Source organism: Haplochromis burtoni, unplaced genomic scaffold (assembly GCF_018398535.1).
Source record: "Haplochromis burtoni strain Fernald_Lab_line unplaced genomic scaffold, NCSU_Asbu1 Contig_270, whole genome shotgun sequence".
Classification (NCBI taxonomy): domain Eukaryota; kingdom Metazoa; phylum Chordata; class Actinopteri; order Cichliformes; family Cichlidae; genus Haplochromis; species Haplochromis burtoni.
In genome coordinates this window covers 289,085-305,630 of record NW_024582631.1, presented here as the reverse complement: position 1 = coordinate 305,630, position 16,546 = coordinate 289,085, and the positions used below count along the sequence as shown (strand labels likewise).

The 16,546-nt window shown below is 41.3% G+C and overlaps 1 protein-coding gene across 10 annotated transcripts in view; it reads right to left on the bottom strand.

Moving 5' to 3' along the window:
* Window positions 1-16,546, bottom strand: part of rap1gap2a (RAP1 GTPase activating protein 2a) — a 96,975-nt gene that overhangs the window by 14,577 nt on the left and 65,852 nt on the right. For 6 of the 10 annotated variants that reach the window (XM_042227597.1, XM_014339167.2, XM_014339169.2 and 3 more), the window contains 2 exons: window positions 6,663-6,747; window positions 545-580 (listed from right to left, as the gene is read on the bottom strand). In XM_042227597.1, coding sequence (XP_042083531.1) covers window positions 545-580; window positions 6,663-6,747 — 121 coding nt within the window. The other 4 variants (XM_014339173.2, XM_014339175.2, XM_014339172.2 and 1 more) reach the window with 2 other exon arrangements.

The window sequence follows — 16,546 nt, the reverse complement described above, 5'->3', positions numbered from 1 at the left end:
CCTTTTTGGTATGTTTTCTTTCCTACCTTACTTCTCTTCCTCCTCACCCTTTTTAACCCCCCTCGCTCAACCCCATCTGTCGTCAGACAACTCAAAGCCTGCACCCTTAGGGCCCTGTGGAGGGCACAAAGTGGTCGAACACACAGAGAGAGACAGCCTTTGTTCAGAACAAAAATAAAATCAATGTATTCCACACAGAGAAGGAGAAAATAGTCATGCCAGTCCAGATCTTTGTGTGGATGTTCTTCACTGCCGCCTGCATGCCTATTATCCAATCTAAGACACACGCAGCGCCGACTTTCAGTGATTAAATCATCAGCGTGAGCCCTATTCAAGTATATGTTAAAGCTGATTTTGGTCAAAGAAAAACAAGGTGATAGGAGGAACCTTTTTATGGCAAAAAAACCCTCTCTACTATAGCTCAGTAGTGCTGGCTGAAGATAGGGAAAGAATGGAGGAAATAGGGATACTGAAATAAGGAAATGATAGAGGGACAGCAGCAGAGAAGGAAATGGCATTCAGAGGAATGAAAATTTCGTCATACCTGCATCTTTTCCAGCATGTCGAAGAACTCTGCAGACTGGAACAGAGACAGAAATAGATTACAAAGTACCTAAAACAAGCTGAAAGAGAGTTAAACTCTGACTGTCAGAGGACAACAAGCTACTGACACCATTTAGCCGGCAGCAGTTCAATCATCGCCCTTTGGCTGGCTTCAATTTACACCTCACACAAGTGTTTTGACACTCAATGCTCAACCTAAACGTCTGCATTTAAAGCCCTCACACTGATAACATTCATCTGCAAGAGTAGATTGTGCCGCTCCCTCCCCTCCACGGGATCAGCTCTGCAGCGTCACAGAGGGCTGGGTCAGCCTCTCACACCCGCACGCGCTCACACACTGATAAAAAACCACTTCCTCAAAGAGCAACACATACTACATAACACACAAACCAGCTTCCTTAAGTGCACTCACACACACACCGCCCTGTCCCACGGGGTCTCCGCCTTGCCACATTAACAAGCTGCAAGGGTGATAATGGCACTTATGGCCTTGTGCTCAGATTTTGACACATATATAGCGTGCAGTTTAAAAAAAAACTGGTTTAAACACAGACAGAAGTTGAGCGCCTCTCATCATCAACTCTATAACTGCAGTGTTGTGCTTCCTTTTTAAACTGCTTCTGCAAAAACAAACAAAGTCGTGTAATGCCTACTTTAATTATATTTGACAGCTAGAGTCATGCTGGCACATGTGAAGGAGTTTTTGCTACATTGAGCAGTGCCCAGGGCAGCTAAAAAGACACGCTGTAGCAGATCACCTTTGCAGCGTCCCAATGGGCTCTTGGGAGTGCAGACAGCATGTTGAGCCTCCAATGGTGTCCAGACAAGTCCAAAGACAAGGAAGCCATATCTGCCTTTCTGTTCCACTGTCAGTCTAAAACATATCTCTACATGCCTACTTCCCTTTTCTCACCGTTGTTCTCTAATCTCAGTGTGTCATTCTCCTCATCTGTCCCCTATACTCTCTTATTACTCAGTCATTTCCTCTCTTCTTTTATTAGCCTTTTTCTCTCTTAGTTTTTCTTGCCTTTTCTCTCCTGCTCGCACTCGTTCACTCTTTCTGTGTTAGCCCGGTGACATCTGGATATCTTATTTCCCATGGCAACCTGTGGAGGCTGCCACGATCAGCCTGTCAGTCTGCCTGACTGACTCAATGACTGGCAGACTCACTGGTAGCTAGAATTCACACATACTCACGCTAATCATGAACACAACCACCCAGACACTGACAGAAATGATGACAAAGCACAAAAAAAGTAAACAGGAACTGAACTTGCTCACATTCTTCTTCTGCTTTCTCTCATAAATATATATTTTTATTATTCTCCAAATATCAGAACATTACATCTGCAGCATTTGCATGGCATTTCTATTTGAATAGTCATTAATTAGATGCACAGCCTTTTTGGGTGAAGGGATGGACCGAAACTAAAAGCCCTGACCTCTCAGCTATCAGGTGTACATGAAATCCAACCGTTGAGAGTTGAGAACGCGTTGTTAACCCCCTCCCCAAAAAAACCCCTCTCAGCATTGCTCGGCTTTGTCACACTTGTGGCCCAATGGCACGCAGCTGAACTGACACGCATGTGTAAATGTGATATTTTAGCTCTCTGGTTGCAAAATGTTGCACATGTGGGTGTAAAGCAGCTATTAAGAAGGCACAAAACTGTAGAAAGTTTAAGAGGGTGCAGAGGATGCCGCTACCTCACTCATAACACTAAGCGCCTCTGCGGTTGTTTCTCCTGCAGTGACTTGAGGACCTGAAGTTTGACTCGATGTGACATACGCCTATTTCTGAAGTCACAATATAAACAAATATTAGCTGCAAGACGAGGTAACTGATTAACTTAGCGGCAATAACAGTAAAGTTTGAACACATGTCTGATAGCTTCAGTTAAAGTTCACTTGCTTTGATGTTGTATTGACATAGAAATGATAAGTTGGTATGAGTAGAAACTTACTAACCTACATTCATTCATCATAAACTTGCGCGCCAAGTTGAAAAAACTCCCCATTACACATCAAACTGCTGGGACTTGCATGGTAACCAGTGCAGACTTACCTTGAGAAGGGCAGCCAAAACATTTGAGTCTTTAAGTGTCCCTGCCTTCCTCTTATTCTTACCCTTCCTTCTACATTTTAGAAGAGCTCTTCCCTCTCCCACACATTTATAATGTCTGTTTTGCCTTCAAACATGGCCACTAAAGCTTAAACAGGAAAATCAAGTAAGGCAGCAAACTGAATTGTTTGTCAAAGCAAAACAGGTCATGCCCTTGTTTATGTGTCTGACACACACACACACACACACACACACACACACACACACACACACACACACACACACACACACACACACTTAGCCTTACCCTAACCATCAAAAATGAATGCCTAACCCTAACCCATAGCCTAAACCTAACAATAACACAATTGTAAATCTGACACTAAAACCTTATTTTGAGCCTCAAAAATGCCTTAAAACTTGTATGGACAGGCATTTTGTCCTTAAGAGACTCTTGGTCCTCACAAGTATAGTGACATGCCAATTTTCTGTCCTCTCAAAGATGCCTAAACAAGTACATACACACACACACACTGTAAGTCATCCAAGGTATTGCCAAGTTTGGTGTTGCTCTCTTTGAAGACTGTTGACTATCAGCATCCATACACATTATTAATGTCACAAAAGGAAGTACCTGAATAAAGTATTGTACAAATACAAACATTAGATCACCTGTAAGGAAGAAATTCCAGGCACAAACTATACAGTCTCTGTTTTAGCATACACTCCCTAAGCCAGTCTACTGCTGTACAATGGTGTGGATAAATTAGAGTTAAACCACCAAATACATAACTACTTAGTATGCTAACTTATAAATTGATCATGGGCCACTTTGTTAGGTATACCTGTTCAACTTCTTGTTCAGAGCATTCTCATTCCCGACGCGTAACATGCCGACGATTTGTCACATCCCGAGGCGTCCCAGGGGCGAAAGGTAACCTGCCGTGTCCCTATGATATGCGCCTGATTGTGGATGGAATCCAATAGAATGACGCTCCCGGCAGTAACACACGCTCCAGCAGTGTATTCCAGTCCTAACCCTAACCCTAACCTTTACCACAACCTTAATCGTGTTAGATAGTGTTTTGCAAAGCAATTCATGAGGAGAAACTAAATAAATGTACATGTGTAGATTCAGTCCAAATGGTTCTCATGATTCCTCCTGTTTCCGAATGCGTAACATAGGAATGTGTTGGGTGGCCGAAAGCGTAACTTCCCGGCTATTTGTCACATAGGGTAATATGTTACGCTTTGGGAGTGAGAACGTTTTGTCTTGTTATAGCAAATATCTAATCGGCCAACGAGATGGCAGCAACCACATGCACTTAGGCATGTATTTGTGGTCAAAATGGCCTGCTTAAGTTCAAACTGAGCATCAGACGGAGAAAGAAAGGTAATGGTTGTTGGTGCCAGACAGGCTGATCTGGGTATTTCAGAAAATGCTGATCTGCTGGGATTTTCCCACACAACCATCTCTGGGGTTTACAGAGAATGGTATGAAAAAAGAGAAAATGCCAAGTGAGCGGTGGTTCTCTGGATGAAAATGCCTCGTTAACCTCAGAGTTCAGAGCAGAATGGGTCCGACTGCTTTCAGCTGATAGGAAAGCAAGAAAAACTCAGATAACCACTTGTTCCTTGGCATACTCTGGTCTCCTTAGCTCCAGCATGGTTTAAACACAACAGCCTGTCTGAGCATTGTTGCTGACCACAGTGTGCCCATGTTTTGATGGCTGCTCCAAGCAGGATAAGAGAACATGTCACAAAACTAAAACAAGGAGTTCACTGTTCTCAAACGACCTAGACAGTCACCGAATCTCAATCCACCAGAGCAGCTTTGGGATGTGGTTTAATGGGAGATTCACTTCACGGATGTGCAGCACACCGTTGAATCTGTGCCTCCACGGTTTAAGGGAGTTCAGAAGTCAAAAAGAATGGCAAGGTTTACCTAATGAAGTGGCTGGTGTGCATGTATGTCAGAATAATATTATATTTACAGATGATCAAGAAGGGGTTATTTGTTTATAACATTCAGCATTTTGGATCTGAATTTCAAAATACTCACATCACACACGTTATATAAGCTTGTGAGTGGCTTTTGACTGTAAAGCAGCAGAAATGGAAATACTCAACAAACCAGAAGTACCTCCGATTTGCACTTAAACGCATCACTTGAGCAAACACAGTTTTCCCGCCGCTGCTGCCTTAACACGTTTGCTCGTGAGCTGTCCTCTGACGCCTATAACCTTAAACGCTTTTCCTAACCACGTAAAGAGCTTCTTACGAGAGCACCTATCTAACAATTAAAAAACAAAAATGGATAAAAGCAGGATTAGCGCCGACACGGTGCTGACAAAACAGATTTTATCAACATGTGCTTTGCGATCTGAGAAAGGAGACAAATGTTTCTACACAAAAGGCATGGATTTGCCGTAAACTGCAATTATAAGAAATTATATGTTTCATACGTTCACTGCCTGATGTGTGTGACTGATGATGAGTATCTCGCCATTAGGCCACTCTAGCTCACAGCAAAATTGGAGGCTGCTGTTTGATAATTACAAGAAATCAGCCACACATCAAGAAGGTAATTGATGCCTTCTGTCTTGAGTTATATTTCTTCCATAATTTCTCTCACATATGATTCCTCTGAGAGCATAATTCAGTTCAATCGTTCCTCTCTCACCGTGGACAAACTCCCATTCAGAGGACTCAGTAATGATGGCTTGCTTTGAGGTTACTATCCTGACCAGGAGCCATCAGCTACTTCCTCACCATGCTAATCTCCCTCCATACAGAATGTATTCTTTCTTTTTGTCATGCTGAAGGAAAAAGAAAGAAAGATCTTCAGCTTTAGTGTGAGAGTAGTGCAGAGAGAGTGTCTGACAACATCATACCTCACACCACATGAGTCAGTGTAACAGCACCTGAGGAAGATGATCATCTACAAGATCTGTAGTTTAGCTACGTTCTCATATTTTTGTTTTTCACTTTGGTTCACAGTTTGAAGACAATTCTTCCTGGTTAGGATGCATTCGGTCTGAGAATGGGTTAAATGGGGTCCCACTGTAGTAGACCATGATTCAATTTACATCACAATTCATTTTTAACAACAAAACGTTTTATCTGCAAAAGGAAGCTCAAAACAATGACAAGCATGGAAGAAAAGTGAGATCAGGTCCTCGAAAACCGCTTCGTGCTGTCATATACGGAAATTTCCAAGTGCCAGTCAAGGTAACAGGAGCCAAGGTAAAGTGCACACTCAAATGAATAGACATTTCCTTTTACTGGATGTCTTGTAGAACGCATCCTTCACTTTCCTGTAAAATTTCGAGACAAAATATAAAGCCAAGATTTAGCGGCACAGATGAGCATTCATTGTATCTCAGGCTCTTATTCTGCTTGCCTCCAGACGTAATCCCTTTTTTTAATGGCAAGCAGACATTGGAAAAAGAAGGATTACAGTACTCCACGCCTGGAGGAACCGTCACAGCAAAATAGGCATGCGACTGAGTTTACACAATGACATCAGCATGTTTGTGTTCTCTGAGAGCAATAATAGATATAATATATAATAATAGATATAAATAATGAACCTGATTTGAATCTTTAAAAAATTATAGGTTTTAATTTGTGGCATAGATAGCAGATGTTGTAAAAGCATAATAGCCTGTATTCGCCTGACATTTAGCCAGGACAACGGTAGGAAAACTGCTATTTTCATCTGCAATAATTTGCAAGAGAGAGCCAGAATCAGCTGAGCCATGAGCTGATGGGGACTGGCACTGAGATCAGCTGATTTGCCGGGATTGTAGCTTCGCTTGGCTTTGGCCTGCCCGAACTAACACCATGCTTTATTTACGTCCACAAATATGTTCTCTTGAACTTTTGTGACAGTGGTGTTTGTCACTGTCTCTGAATTGCATGCTTGTTAAAGGGATTTCACACTGAGAACAATCACAGTCAGCTGATTTAACACATGTAGACAAATATCATATCCCACCATTAGCAAACATGCGTAGGTGTGTCTAGCTGCTCATACCTTCATGCTGGGCGGTGCAGTGCGGGGTGGTGATGGGGGACATTCTCCCAAAGGGACGTTGGAGATGTTCAGCAGCTCCTGTTTCCTGGAGAGAAGAAGAAAAAACGAAGAATAAATACTAAATCTTTTTTGTTTTTCTGGAACACATTTAAAGGTGTTTCTGCTGTTTAAACACCGTCCACCATGATATAATAGTAGTAATAAACAATTTTCAAGCTAAACTGTTTGAAATACGCAATATTTCAAAGTTCTCTGTCACACAGAACCTGAAAAAAAAAGTCATCTGGGGCTGGAAGACTTCGTGATGATTCATGTGTTTCTGTGTATCACACGAGCACACATTAATGATCCCAGACGTTCAAGACTGAGCTGTCACTGATGGACAGCTGGAGGATTAGCAGCAGCTTCAGTCGTGACGGTTTGAGATGAACATCTCTCATGTTGAATTTAAGATCAAGATCGAGTTGGTGGTGTAGCGGTGAGCATAGCCGCTTTCCACACAGTTCGATTTCTACCTCTACTTCCTCTGGAGAGAGATTAGAGTCCAAAAAAGACAATGGAACACAATAAATGCATATGTCTAGCTTTTTTTTTTTAACGTGAAATGACTATGCCCCCTCCCTTTTGTTCGTTAGATGGAGCTATCGTGTGAATGTCAGTCGTAAGGAAATACAGACTGGAGGAGTTTATAAGGACTGAAAAAAAAACACCCATCATTTTCTTAGACATTGTTCATTGTTCTCTCTCTTTGTTCTCTTTACCCTAGAGCAGGGAAAGACACTGTTGCCTTTTTTCCCCACTGACCTGTGAAAAGGAAAAGCTTGTCCAGACTAAGGTCTCTGTGTAAACCCCCGCTGTGTGTCTCTACAGCACAGTGGCACCTATCTTTCTGTCCCTTACATTTACACCTGTGCGCAGGGATGGAGGGAATTTGTGTCTGCAAGAAAAGCAGGGAAAGATGTGTCCTTGCAGCCTGGGCTGTGTCTTTGAGGCAATAAAACTGTGATTGCATCACATCAGATAGCTACCGCCCAGGAAGGGAGAGGACGCATTGGGACAGCAGAAAGAAGGAAGCAAAGAAAAAAATTAGGAAGGTCATAGAGAATATCTGTGCGTGGGACAACGTGTGAATAGAAAGTTTGGATGAAAATGTGGCGTGTCATACTCTAGGAAGGCGCTATTAAAATCAGCCTCTATGAAAACAGAATAACACACAGTTGTTCAGCAGACTCCTTAGAGGAGAGCTCCACCCTATAAGCTAGACCTAATACCAGCAATAGAGGTGTGAAGGTCAGAGTTTGTGAATGAAAGTCTGGATAATACATTAAAATTACATCTCACCACATAATAGCTTGCTTGTTATTTTTAGGAACGTTGGCTTTCTGACAAATCATCAAAGTGAGGGTCAGACTGCGACCACAAAGTGCCCATCAAGGAGGTATCATTTAGTAATTTCCTCCAGTGGTAGATATGTATCGTGTTGTTATGACAACACCTCCTATCTGCACTCACTGCGAACGGGTGAACCTTGTCTTTGATCTCCCTTTCTGTTTAAGTTCATTAGAGCCAATTAAAGTTAATTAAATTAAGGTGGATTATGTATGTTAACACTAGTGGCTCAGAGAAGGAAATATGAGAAGGAATCATGTGTGCATGGAGGCAGGGGGAGAGGAGGCGGCACTGGACGCGAGAGCATATTGTTAGGGCTGGATCGAGTGACCATGAATCCTCCTTTAGTTACACTAGGCATAGGCTCCTGGCACTTCCCATGATGCACTGAGTGTGTCTTCTTCACTCACCTCTCAAAGGTTTAGGCTTAATCTTAAAAGTAGAGAGGTTGTCTGTCTCCTTCAACTGGGAGCTGGTTCTTGATCAGTGCACTGCCCTCTAGTGGTCATTATTTGCGGCTCCTATAAAACTATATTTAGATATGTTAAAGAGTTTCGAAGATATGAGTTCACTTCTTGCCTGAGAAAGTGAATGCGTTAATAAAATGATAAGGCTAGGTATGAGAATTCCCCTTCCTAGCCTAATATGCCAGATGATACGTACAATTTAAAACTGATATTTGGAGTCTTTGAACTTGACTTGATTCAACAAATATAAAAGTTTAACATTCGGTCCAAGAGACAGATATAAAGCCTGGTGAAAAGAACTGAGGTCCTCATAGTCCCCAGTCAATGTGGCTTTTTATACAGTTCTGTGGGCTGCCACAGACTCCAGTGGCACTGGAAGAAATTACAAAATGATAAAAATGGAGATATATAAGAAAAGGAAGCATTATGCATTGGCACCAGTTATCAGCTGTCAAGTCTGCTCCGGAGCCTCTGACTTTGTCATGAGGAAGACAGTAAAACTGAAACTTTTATTTAACATATAATCTTGTAATCTTTATCAAGCAATGGATGGAAATCTGAAAGAAGAATCTTTGAGATTTCTAGTTATTCCTTCAGAAACTAGGGCACTTTTTAAAGGCCCTGGTAGGTTTTGGAAATATTGCTGTGTATTCAACTTTGTGACTCAGATGCAAAGATAAACACAAGATGAGAATTCTGGGAATAGGCACTTTTTTAATTAACAAGAACTGTGGTCAAAGAAAAACTAAATACCTGAATAATTGTCTGGTAAGAAAAAGAAAGAGTAAAAACTACAGTGTGGTTAAAAAAACAAAATGCGGGCCTGTTAGGTAGCTCACAAGGCTTTGCAAGCAGTATTGCTTAGAATGTGAATTTTCTTTGCATAGGTTTGCATGTGCAGCTGTGCTTCTTCCTCGCACCGTCTAAAATATACATGTTGGATTAACTGGCGGTTCTAAATCGGCAGTGTGACAGTGTGTGGTCTCTTTAGCCTTGTGAAAGACCGCTGACCTGCTTTGGTGTATCTCACCTTTCACCCTGTATCAGCTAGGACAGGTTCCTGCCTATCACTTGGATAAACGTTTAAGGAAAGGGAAACAACATCATCAAGTAAGCACACAGGCTGTTATAGGTGAGATCACAGGGTCAAATTGCATTCATTCCTCTGACTCGGAGCTAGCATGGATAATGTGCAGCATTCATTTCTGAGTGAGCAAATGGGCAGTGACTGCCACACTGTTAGATTCTTTTAATACTGCTGGGGAGGAACAGCTGTGTGGGTCTGTGAGGTCTGGGTACTCTTCCAAGAACTGGATAGTCACATGTGAAATAGCCATTCATCTATCCACAACAATAAAGTGGTTGTTTAAACTGCAAAACAAAAAAAAGGTGATTGTTGGATGAATTAGGTGCACTGTAACTTAACTCGGCCCTCTGTCACCTGGAGCTAAGATTAAGAGGTTGTAAACTCGCAAAGAAAAATAGGACATGCTGTGCTCTACATTTACATCAAAACTAGTACAAGCTGTACCATTCTTGTACAGCAGTGCGTGCCTATAATCCTTCTTGGATTTAGCTGGTGCTAATTATGGCTAATTCAACAGTAATTACATCTACACAGTCATCATGTTTATCTAATGACGATGTCAGTGACGCGTGCATGTGTGTGTGTGTGTGTGCATGTGTGTGTGTTTGTGACAGAGGCTGAATGAAAGGCCCATAAAAGAAAAAAGGCTTTAATACATCTCCGTTATTGATTAAACCCTCGAGATTAGATTTGGAAAGCAGGTCAACGGGAGAGCTATCCAGGACACAAAAGAGTGTTTGGGGAACAAAAAAAAAGGGGGGACAACATCTTTACATGACTGACTGATCCTAGTAAGGAGATAAGGAAATGAAAAGAGGAAATCAGGACGATGGAGAGAGCTGAGATGATAAAAATAAAGAACAGCGGACAGACACAGAATGACCGGGAAGAGGGTGAAGTGCAGGTCTCTAGTATGGAGCCCTCTCCCAAGGGCTCGTGAATCTGTACTGTTTCCAGTTGGTCTTAATATTTGTTAGGAAACCTGATAAGGAGCCTGATCTTCGTGCTGATTGGACAATTACATGACTGATGGTTCGTGTAATGGGGTTAATACAACTGTAATTGGACACAAAAAAAGAAGAAAGATGGTTGATTATAGAGGGGGGGGGGGGGGGGGGGGGGGGGCAGGGTACACAAGAATCCATCAACCATGTATATTGGAGTAGGCCTAACCCTGTAATAAAGAATTACATCACACAGCACAATCTGCTGCAATGTCACATATTAGACCTGGCAGCTCCAGCCCTGATCAGTACTTGTGTTGGCTGATATTGACAGGTGACATACAGACAACGTGATTCCTTTTGACTCATATACTCTGTAGTTAAGTAAGGAAGTCATGAATGGATCCTAAAGAAGCCATGATGGTATTTTATGAATGGAGCCTAGAATTTAGATTTGCAAACAAGCTAAGTGTAGCCTTGAAAAAGGGTGCATGTATGGATGAAAACTCTTACGTTTTCCATTGTGTGTTTAATCTAGTTTCCCATATTAGCTGTCCCAAAAGTCTACTCCACATATAGATTTAAGAAATGGATGCACGGCTTAGTCAGCTGTTTGCCATGAAGACTTCAGGCATCCCAGATATGCACGGATATGTGTAGAGGTCAGGAGAGAAGTAATTATGAGGCAACTGCAGCCCAAGTCACCGGCTGCTTCCTGCGGGAACATCATGCCTCGCCCTCTCTGTCTTACTGCGACATGAATAGATACAAATTTGGCAGCCGGCAGGAGATTAGACCGTCCAGCCAGACAACCTGAAACACTCTCATTATCAATAAGAGGGGGAGACAGATAGCGAGAGGGGGGTGAAAGGAGGGGGAGGAGGGAGCGGCATGTCTTGTATCCCAAAAAAAGAAACGCTGCTGCATTTCTAAATCAACAGATAAATTTGTTCAAAAATAATGGCTCCTTCATCTACAGAGTTGGTGCACTGGAGGGAGCAGCGGAAGTAAATAACCTTTTCATTTAGCCGTTCTGCTGATAGAGTACAAGAAAGTAAATGGATTCGGTGTTCGCGTGTGCCTCTATGTGTATGTGTGACACTCTCCAGACCCTGTTTTAAGAGCAAACACACACCTGAAGATGCACTCTGTCATTATCACCCTCACAACTTGTTTTTGTGACAGACTGGAACTCTCACCCAACGGCACTAAAATATTCAAACACACAAGCTGGAAGCTCTCTGGCTCTAAAGGAAAGACAGTTTGCTGTAAAAGTAGAGACAGTTGCCTTTGCATTTCATAGACTAAACCATAGTGACAGTTTACATACACCAGCCAATTTATTGGGTACACCTTGCTGGTATAGGGTTGGATCTGTTTGGCCTTCATAGGTGCCTTAACTCTTCATAGTGCTGGAAAGATTCTTTTGAGATCCATCCTTTATGCAAATCTCCCAGTCAACCACATCCCAAAGGTGATCTATTGAACTGAGATCTGGTGGCTCTGCGGGTTATTTTAGTAAAGAGAACTCATTGTAATGTTCAAGAAACCAGTTTGACATGATTTCAGCTTTGTGACATTGTGCATCATACTGTTGGAAGCAGCCATCAGATGATGGGTACACTGTGGTTATAAAAAGATGATCTGGTATGGTCATCAACAATACCCAGATAGGCTGTGGAATTTAAACAATGTTCAGTTAGTACTAACAGGTCCAAAGTGTGTCAGGTAAATATCCCTCACACAATCAGATCCACCACCAGCCTGAACCGGTCGTACAAAGAAGGATGGATCCATGCTTTCATGCTGTATATGCCAAATTCTGGCCCTACCATCTGAACATCCCAGCAGAAATTATGAGTCATTAGACCAAGCAATGTTTTATTATTATTCTCCAACTTTAATGTGTCTGTGCGAATTGTAGCCTTAGTTTTCTGTTCTTGGGTGACAGGAGTGGCACCGGGTGTGGCCTTCTGCAGCTGTAGGTTTGATATGTTGTACATTCAAAAAAGCTCTTCTGCGTACACTGGGTGTAACCATTGTTTGAGTACAGTCAACAGTCTAGCCATTGTCCTCTGACCTCTGATATCAGCAAGGCACTTTCATTGCCCACTGGATATTTTCTCCTTTTAGATCATTTTGTGTAAACGATAGAGATGGTTTATGTGGATAGGGCATAAATTGTGATTCATCAAACCAGGTAACCCTTTTCTAATCTGCTGTTCTCCAACTTTCTTGAGCTCTTAGTGTAATTGTAGCCTCAGTTTTCTGCTCGTAGGTGACAGGAATGGCATCGCCATGGTCTTGTAAAGAGTAGCTATTTGATTTACTGTTGCCTTTGTATCAGTTTGAAGCAGACTATTTCTCTCTGAATATGTCTACAATGCACTGTGTTTCTGTCAAGTGATTTGCTGATTTGCATTAATGAGATGAGAGATGAGATAGCCTTTATTTGTCAGTTGCAGGTCTTTTGCCCACAACCGAGATGACAGACCTTGCCGACTGTACATACATTAATGTGCAGTTGAACAGGTTTATCTAACAAAGTGGTTGGTAACTATAATATACAACTTTTTTAAGCAAATATTTTATTGTAGTTTTCACACATTAAAGAACAGGGTATATATGAAGTGGATGATAGAGAAAAAATGTCAACCTTGAAGTGAAATTAATCTGTAAGAGCTTTCAGCCATCTTCCATTTATACCACCTATGCTTTCAGAGATACTCTTTCAAAGCTTTTATCAAGCTATGGTCTTCATTCTCCAAGACTCTCCTTGGCTTCTGCTCATCTTTCTCCTTTTTAACTTGACTCTTTGGTTCTCTCTCCTAATTATTTCTGCATTTAACCCAAACATCAGATTAAACACATGCCAGTGAAGGTCTTGCCCTCTCGAAGGCTGCTGACTCTCACCCTGGGAAATTATGATCGTCCTGTCAAGGAAAATTGTGTTTAATATGCCGCCATAAGTCTGCTACCCTGGAAAAAAAAACAACCAAAACGTCTTCTGACTGACTGTAACTGTGCCATTTAATATGCTGAAGCCAGAGGTAGTGACGAGAACTCTGACTTCTAAGATAAAAGATGTGCAATAAACCAGTGTGTCAGACACACAAGCACGCTTTGTTGCTCGACACTGAATTAACCATCTTAACACCAAAAGAAAACACTACACGCCAGTAAAAAGGTTACATATTGTAGCTTTAGCCTCTGAAATGTCAGTGTTGTTCTCTGGCTCACTGCACCAGTGCTGCCAGGAAACTGTTAGACATTTATGTGTATTTACCTCCCAGCAGCAGAGTGACACTGATAAAGGCCACGGGCTGAAACGCGTTTGCTTCTTTTTCTTCGGCCATGCTTCGTGCAGTTAATTACACTTTGTTTGGATATCCCAGCAATGCTCATAGTCACCGGTCTGTGAGGTGATGACGTATTTTGTGAGTTCATTAGCCTGCGGCCATTCGATCCAGCAAACACCTGAATATCAGCACAATTTCAGTAAGAATATGTAATGCAAACTCCCTCGCTGAATGAGATGTCATTCCACATGGGTTCAGAGAAGGTGTCCTGTCAGTGCTCATTGTAATTGCTTTTATTTTTTTCAGCACTGGTACATCCCCTGGTGTTATCTAACGATGCATCCCTAGAAAGATTCACCTGTCTGTCTTTTATTCTTTTTAATTTTTGTCATTTTAATCACACTTCTGTCACATACATGTATCAGTGCATTCATCTGAGGCACAGGAAGTGCATTAATGAGACTTCTTTCTTTTTATTATTCAGATGATCTGCATGAGGTTTGTTATCAAAACTTTTGATTTAAGGAAGCAAGAGGTTTTTTTTTAATTAATATTATGATTATTTGATCTCTTGCACAGCACTGCATTGCAGTGAAAAACACAGGTACCTGGTATCAATCGCTATCAATGTCATATCAATCGAAATGCCTCAAATCCTGCCTTATCCTATTTATTTTGTGATGTGGGGGGCACTTCCTCTTTATCATTGCCCAATCTCACCCAGTGTCACTGACTTGAGTAAAAAAAAAAAAAACCTGAGTTAAGCATCTGTTGGATGACATTGAATATGTCTCTTCTCCGCTAACTCCACCACGTCAGAGTAGTTGATAGCCACACCAGAGAAGAAAGGTCCTGGAGAAAAATGGAAAGATATGAAGACAGAGAGGCAGAGACGCAGAATGAATGAATACCAGACAGATCGCTGAAAGAGAGAAGGCCAAAGAGCGAGGTATGGAGAGCGAGAATAAATGAATCTGCAGACTAAAAATAGCTCTCTCAATCCCCTGTGCAGAGCTGGGTAAATAGGGCTGTCTTGGGTGGGTCCCTGGGTACTTGTTAGAGACAATAGCGTCTCATCCATTACACTCAAAGACAAGGTTGTCTGTCATACACACACAGTATATGTTCACACAATTTGTTCAAGCAATATGAAGCATATTGCTTTTTTCATTCACCCCAAAAAAATCTCACACTAATGTATAATAATGGCAAAGTTTAGGTATACCTCCTTAGAGCTAATTAGTCTTTGTGTAGTGTCATTAGTTGAGCACAATGGTCCTAAACATTATTTTTAACAAAAATCAGCTTGTTGAATGCAACCCCTCCCAAAAAAAACCAGAAAGCCACTCAGTTGGTATTCACAAAGAAGAGTTAAACGCTGTTTAAAAAGGGGATTAATTGCGGATAGCGAAGAAAAACACTGCGAGAAGGACGAATGGAAACACGAGTGAGTCAGTGAATAAAAGCGGAAATGTTAAACAGCGGGAGGAGGAGAGTTTGACAGCGAGCAGAGGGAAGGAGCTGCGGCAGAAGGAAAAACTTTGTAAGGTTGTCAAGAAAAGCAGCATGAGAGACTGTAGTTTTAAACAGTAACTGCACTTAATCTCTTAATGAGGATTTCTTTCTGTTAGCACAAATGTTTAAAATCTCCCACTGGCTACGCTGAACACCTATAAGAAGTCTCAGATTTTCTTTTCTGCAAAGTCATAATACAAAAAAAAAGAAAACAAAGAAATCTCACTGAACATTTTAAATGCATGATATCATTCGAACAACTTTAGCTAGGAAAATAAGGTTTCTCATTATAGGAGCAAAACTGAACATTTAAACAAACTGCATGGCCATTTGTTTTCATTTACTTTTACAAAACCCTATGAGCAGAACTGCAAGGAATGAATTTTAATGGTTCCAGTAGGTCTCACTGGAAGGAGAACCTTACATTAGTTTACAATACAAAGGACCTTGAGGTGACTGTGGTTATTTGGGGCTATATAAATGAAATGGAATTAAATTGAAAAATGGAATTGAGCTAAACACCTGGAGCAAGAAACCTGGAGCAAATGAATATTTTAAAGCCTAACTAAATTTGCAGAACATATACTTTAAACCTGTGTAACAAGAGTCTTTTGTGTATGTGCACAGAATAAAATGAAGTAATGTTAGGTTGAAAAAGACAGAAAATATAAGGTCAGATTGTTAGCCCTAATTTCCTTGTTCTTCAGTGCACTAAAAGAGCAAATGTTTCCATTAATTCTAAGGGGCTTTTACTTTTGTTTCAAGTCTATTTTCATAGAACAATAAATTCATCAAGTTGTAGAAAAAAAGACGGTTAATACTGAGAGTTAGCTTGACTAGTTAGCTACCCTCACCATCTGTTACACGTGTTAGGACCCTACTGGACCACATTTTGGCTTTAGAACTGTGCTACGTTTTCATGACACAGATTCAACAAGCTGCTGGAAACATTCCTCACAGAGTGGGATCCATACTGATATGACAGCATCAGGCAGTTATTGCAGATTTTATGGCTGCAAATACATTATATAAATCTCAGGTTCCTACACAACCAATGGTGCTCCACTGGATTAAGATCTGACGACAGTGTAGGCAATCACAACATGCAGGCACCTGAATGTTGTGATTGCCAAATTCTGACCTTACTGTCCAAATCTTGCAGCATAAATTTTATAATTATCAG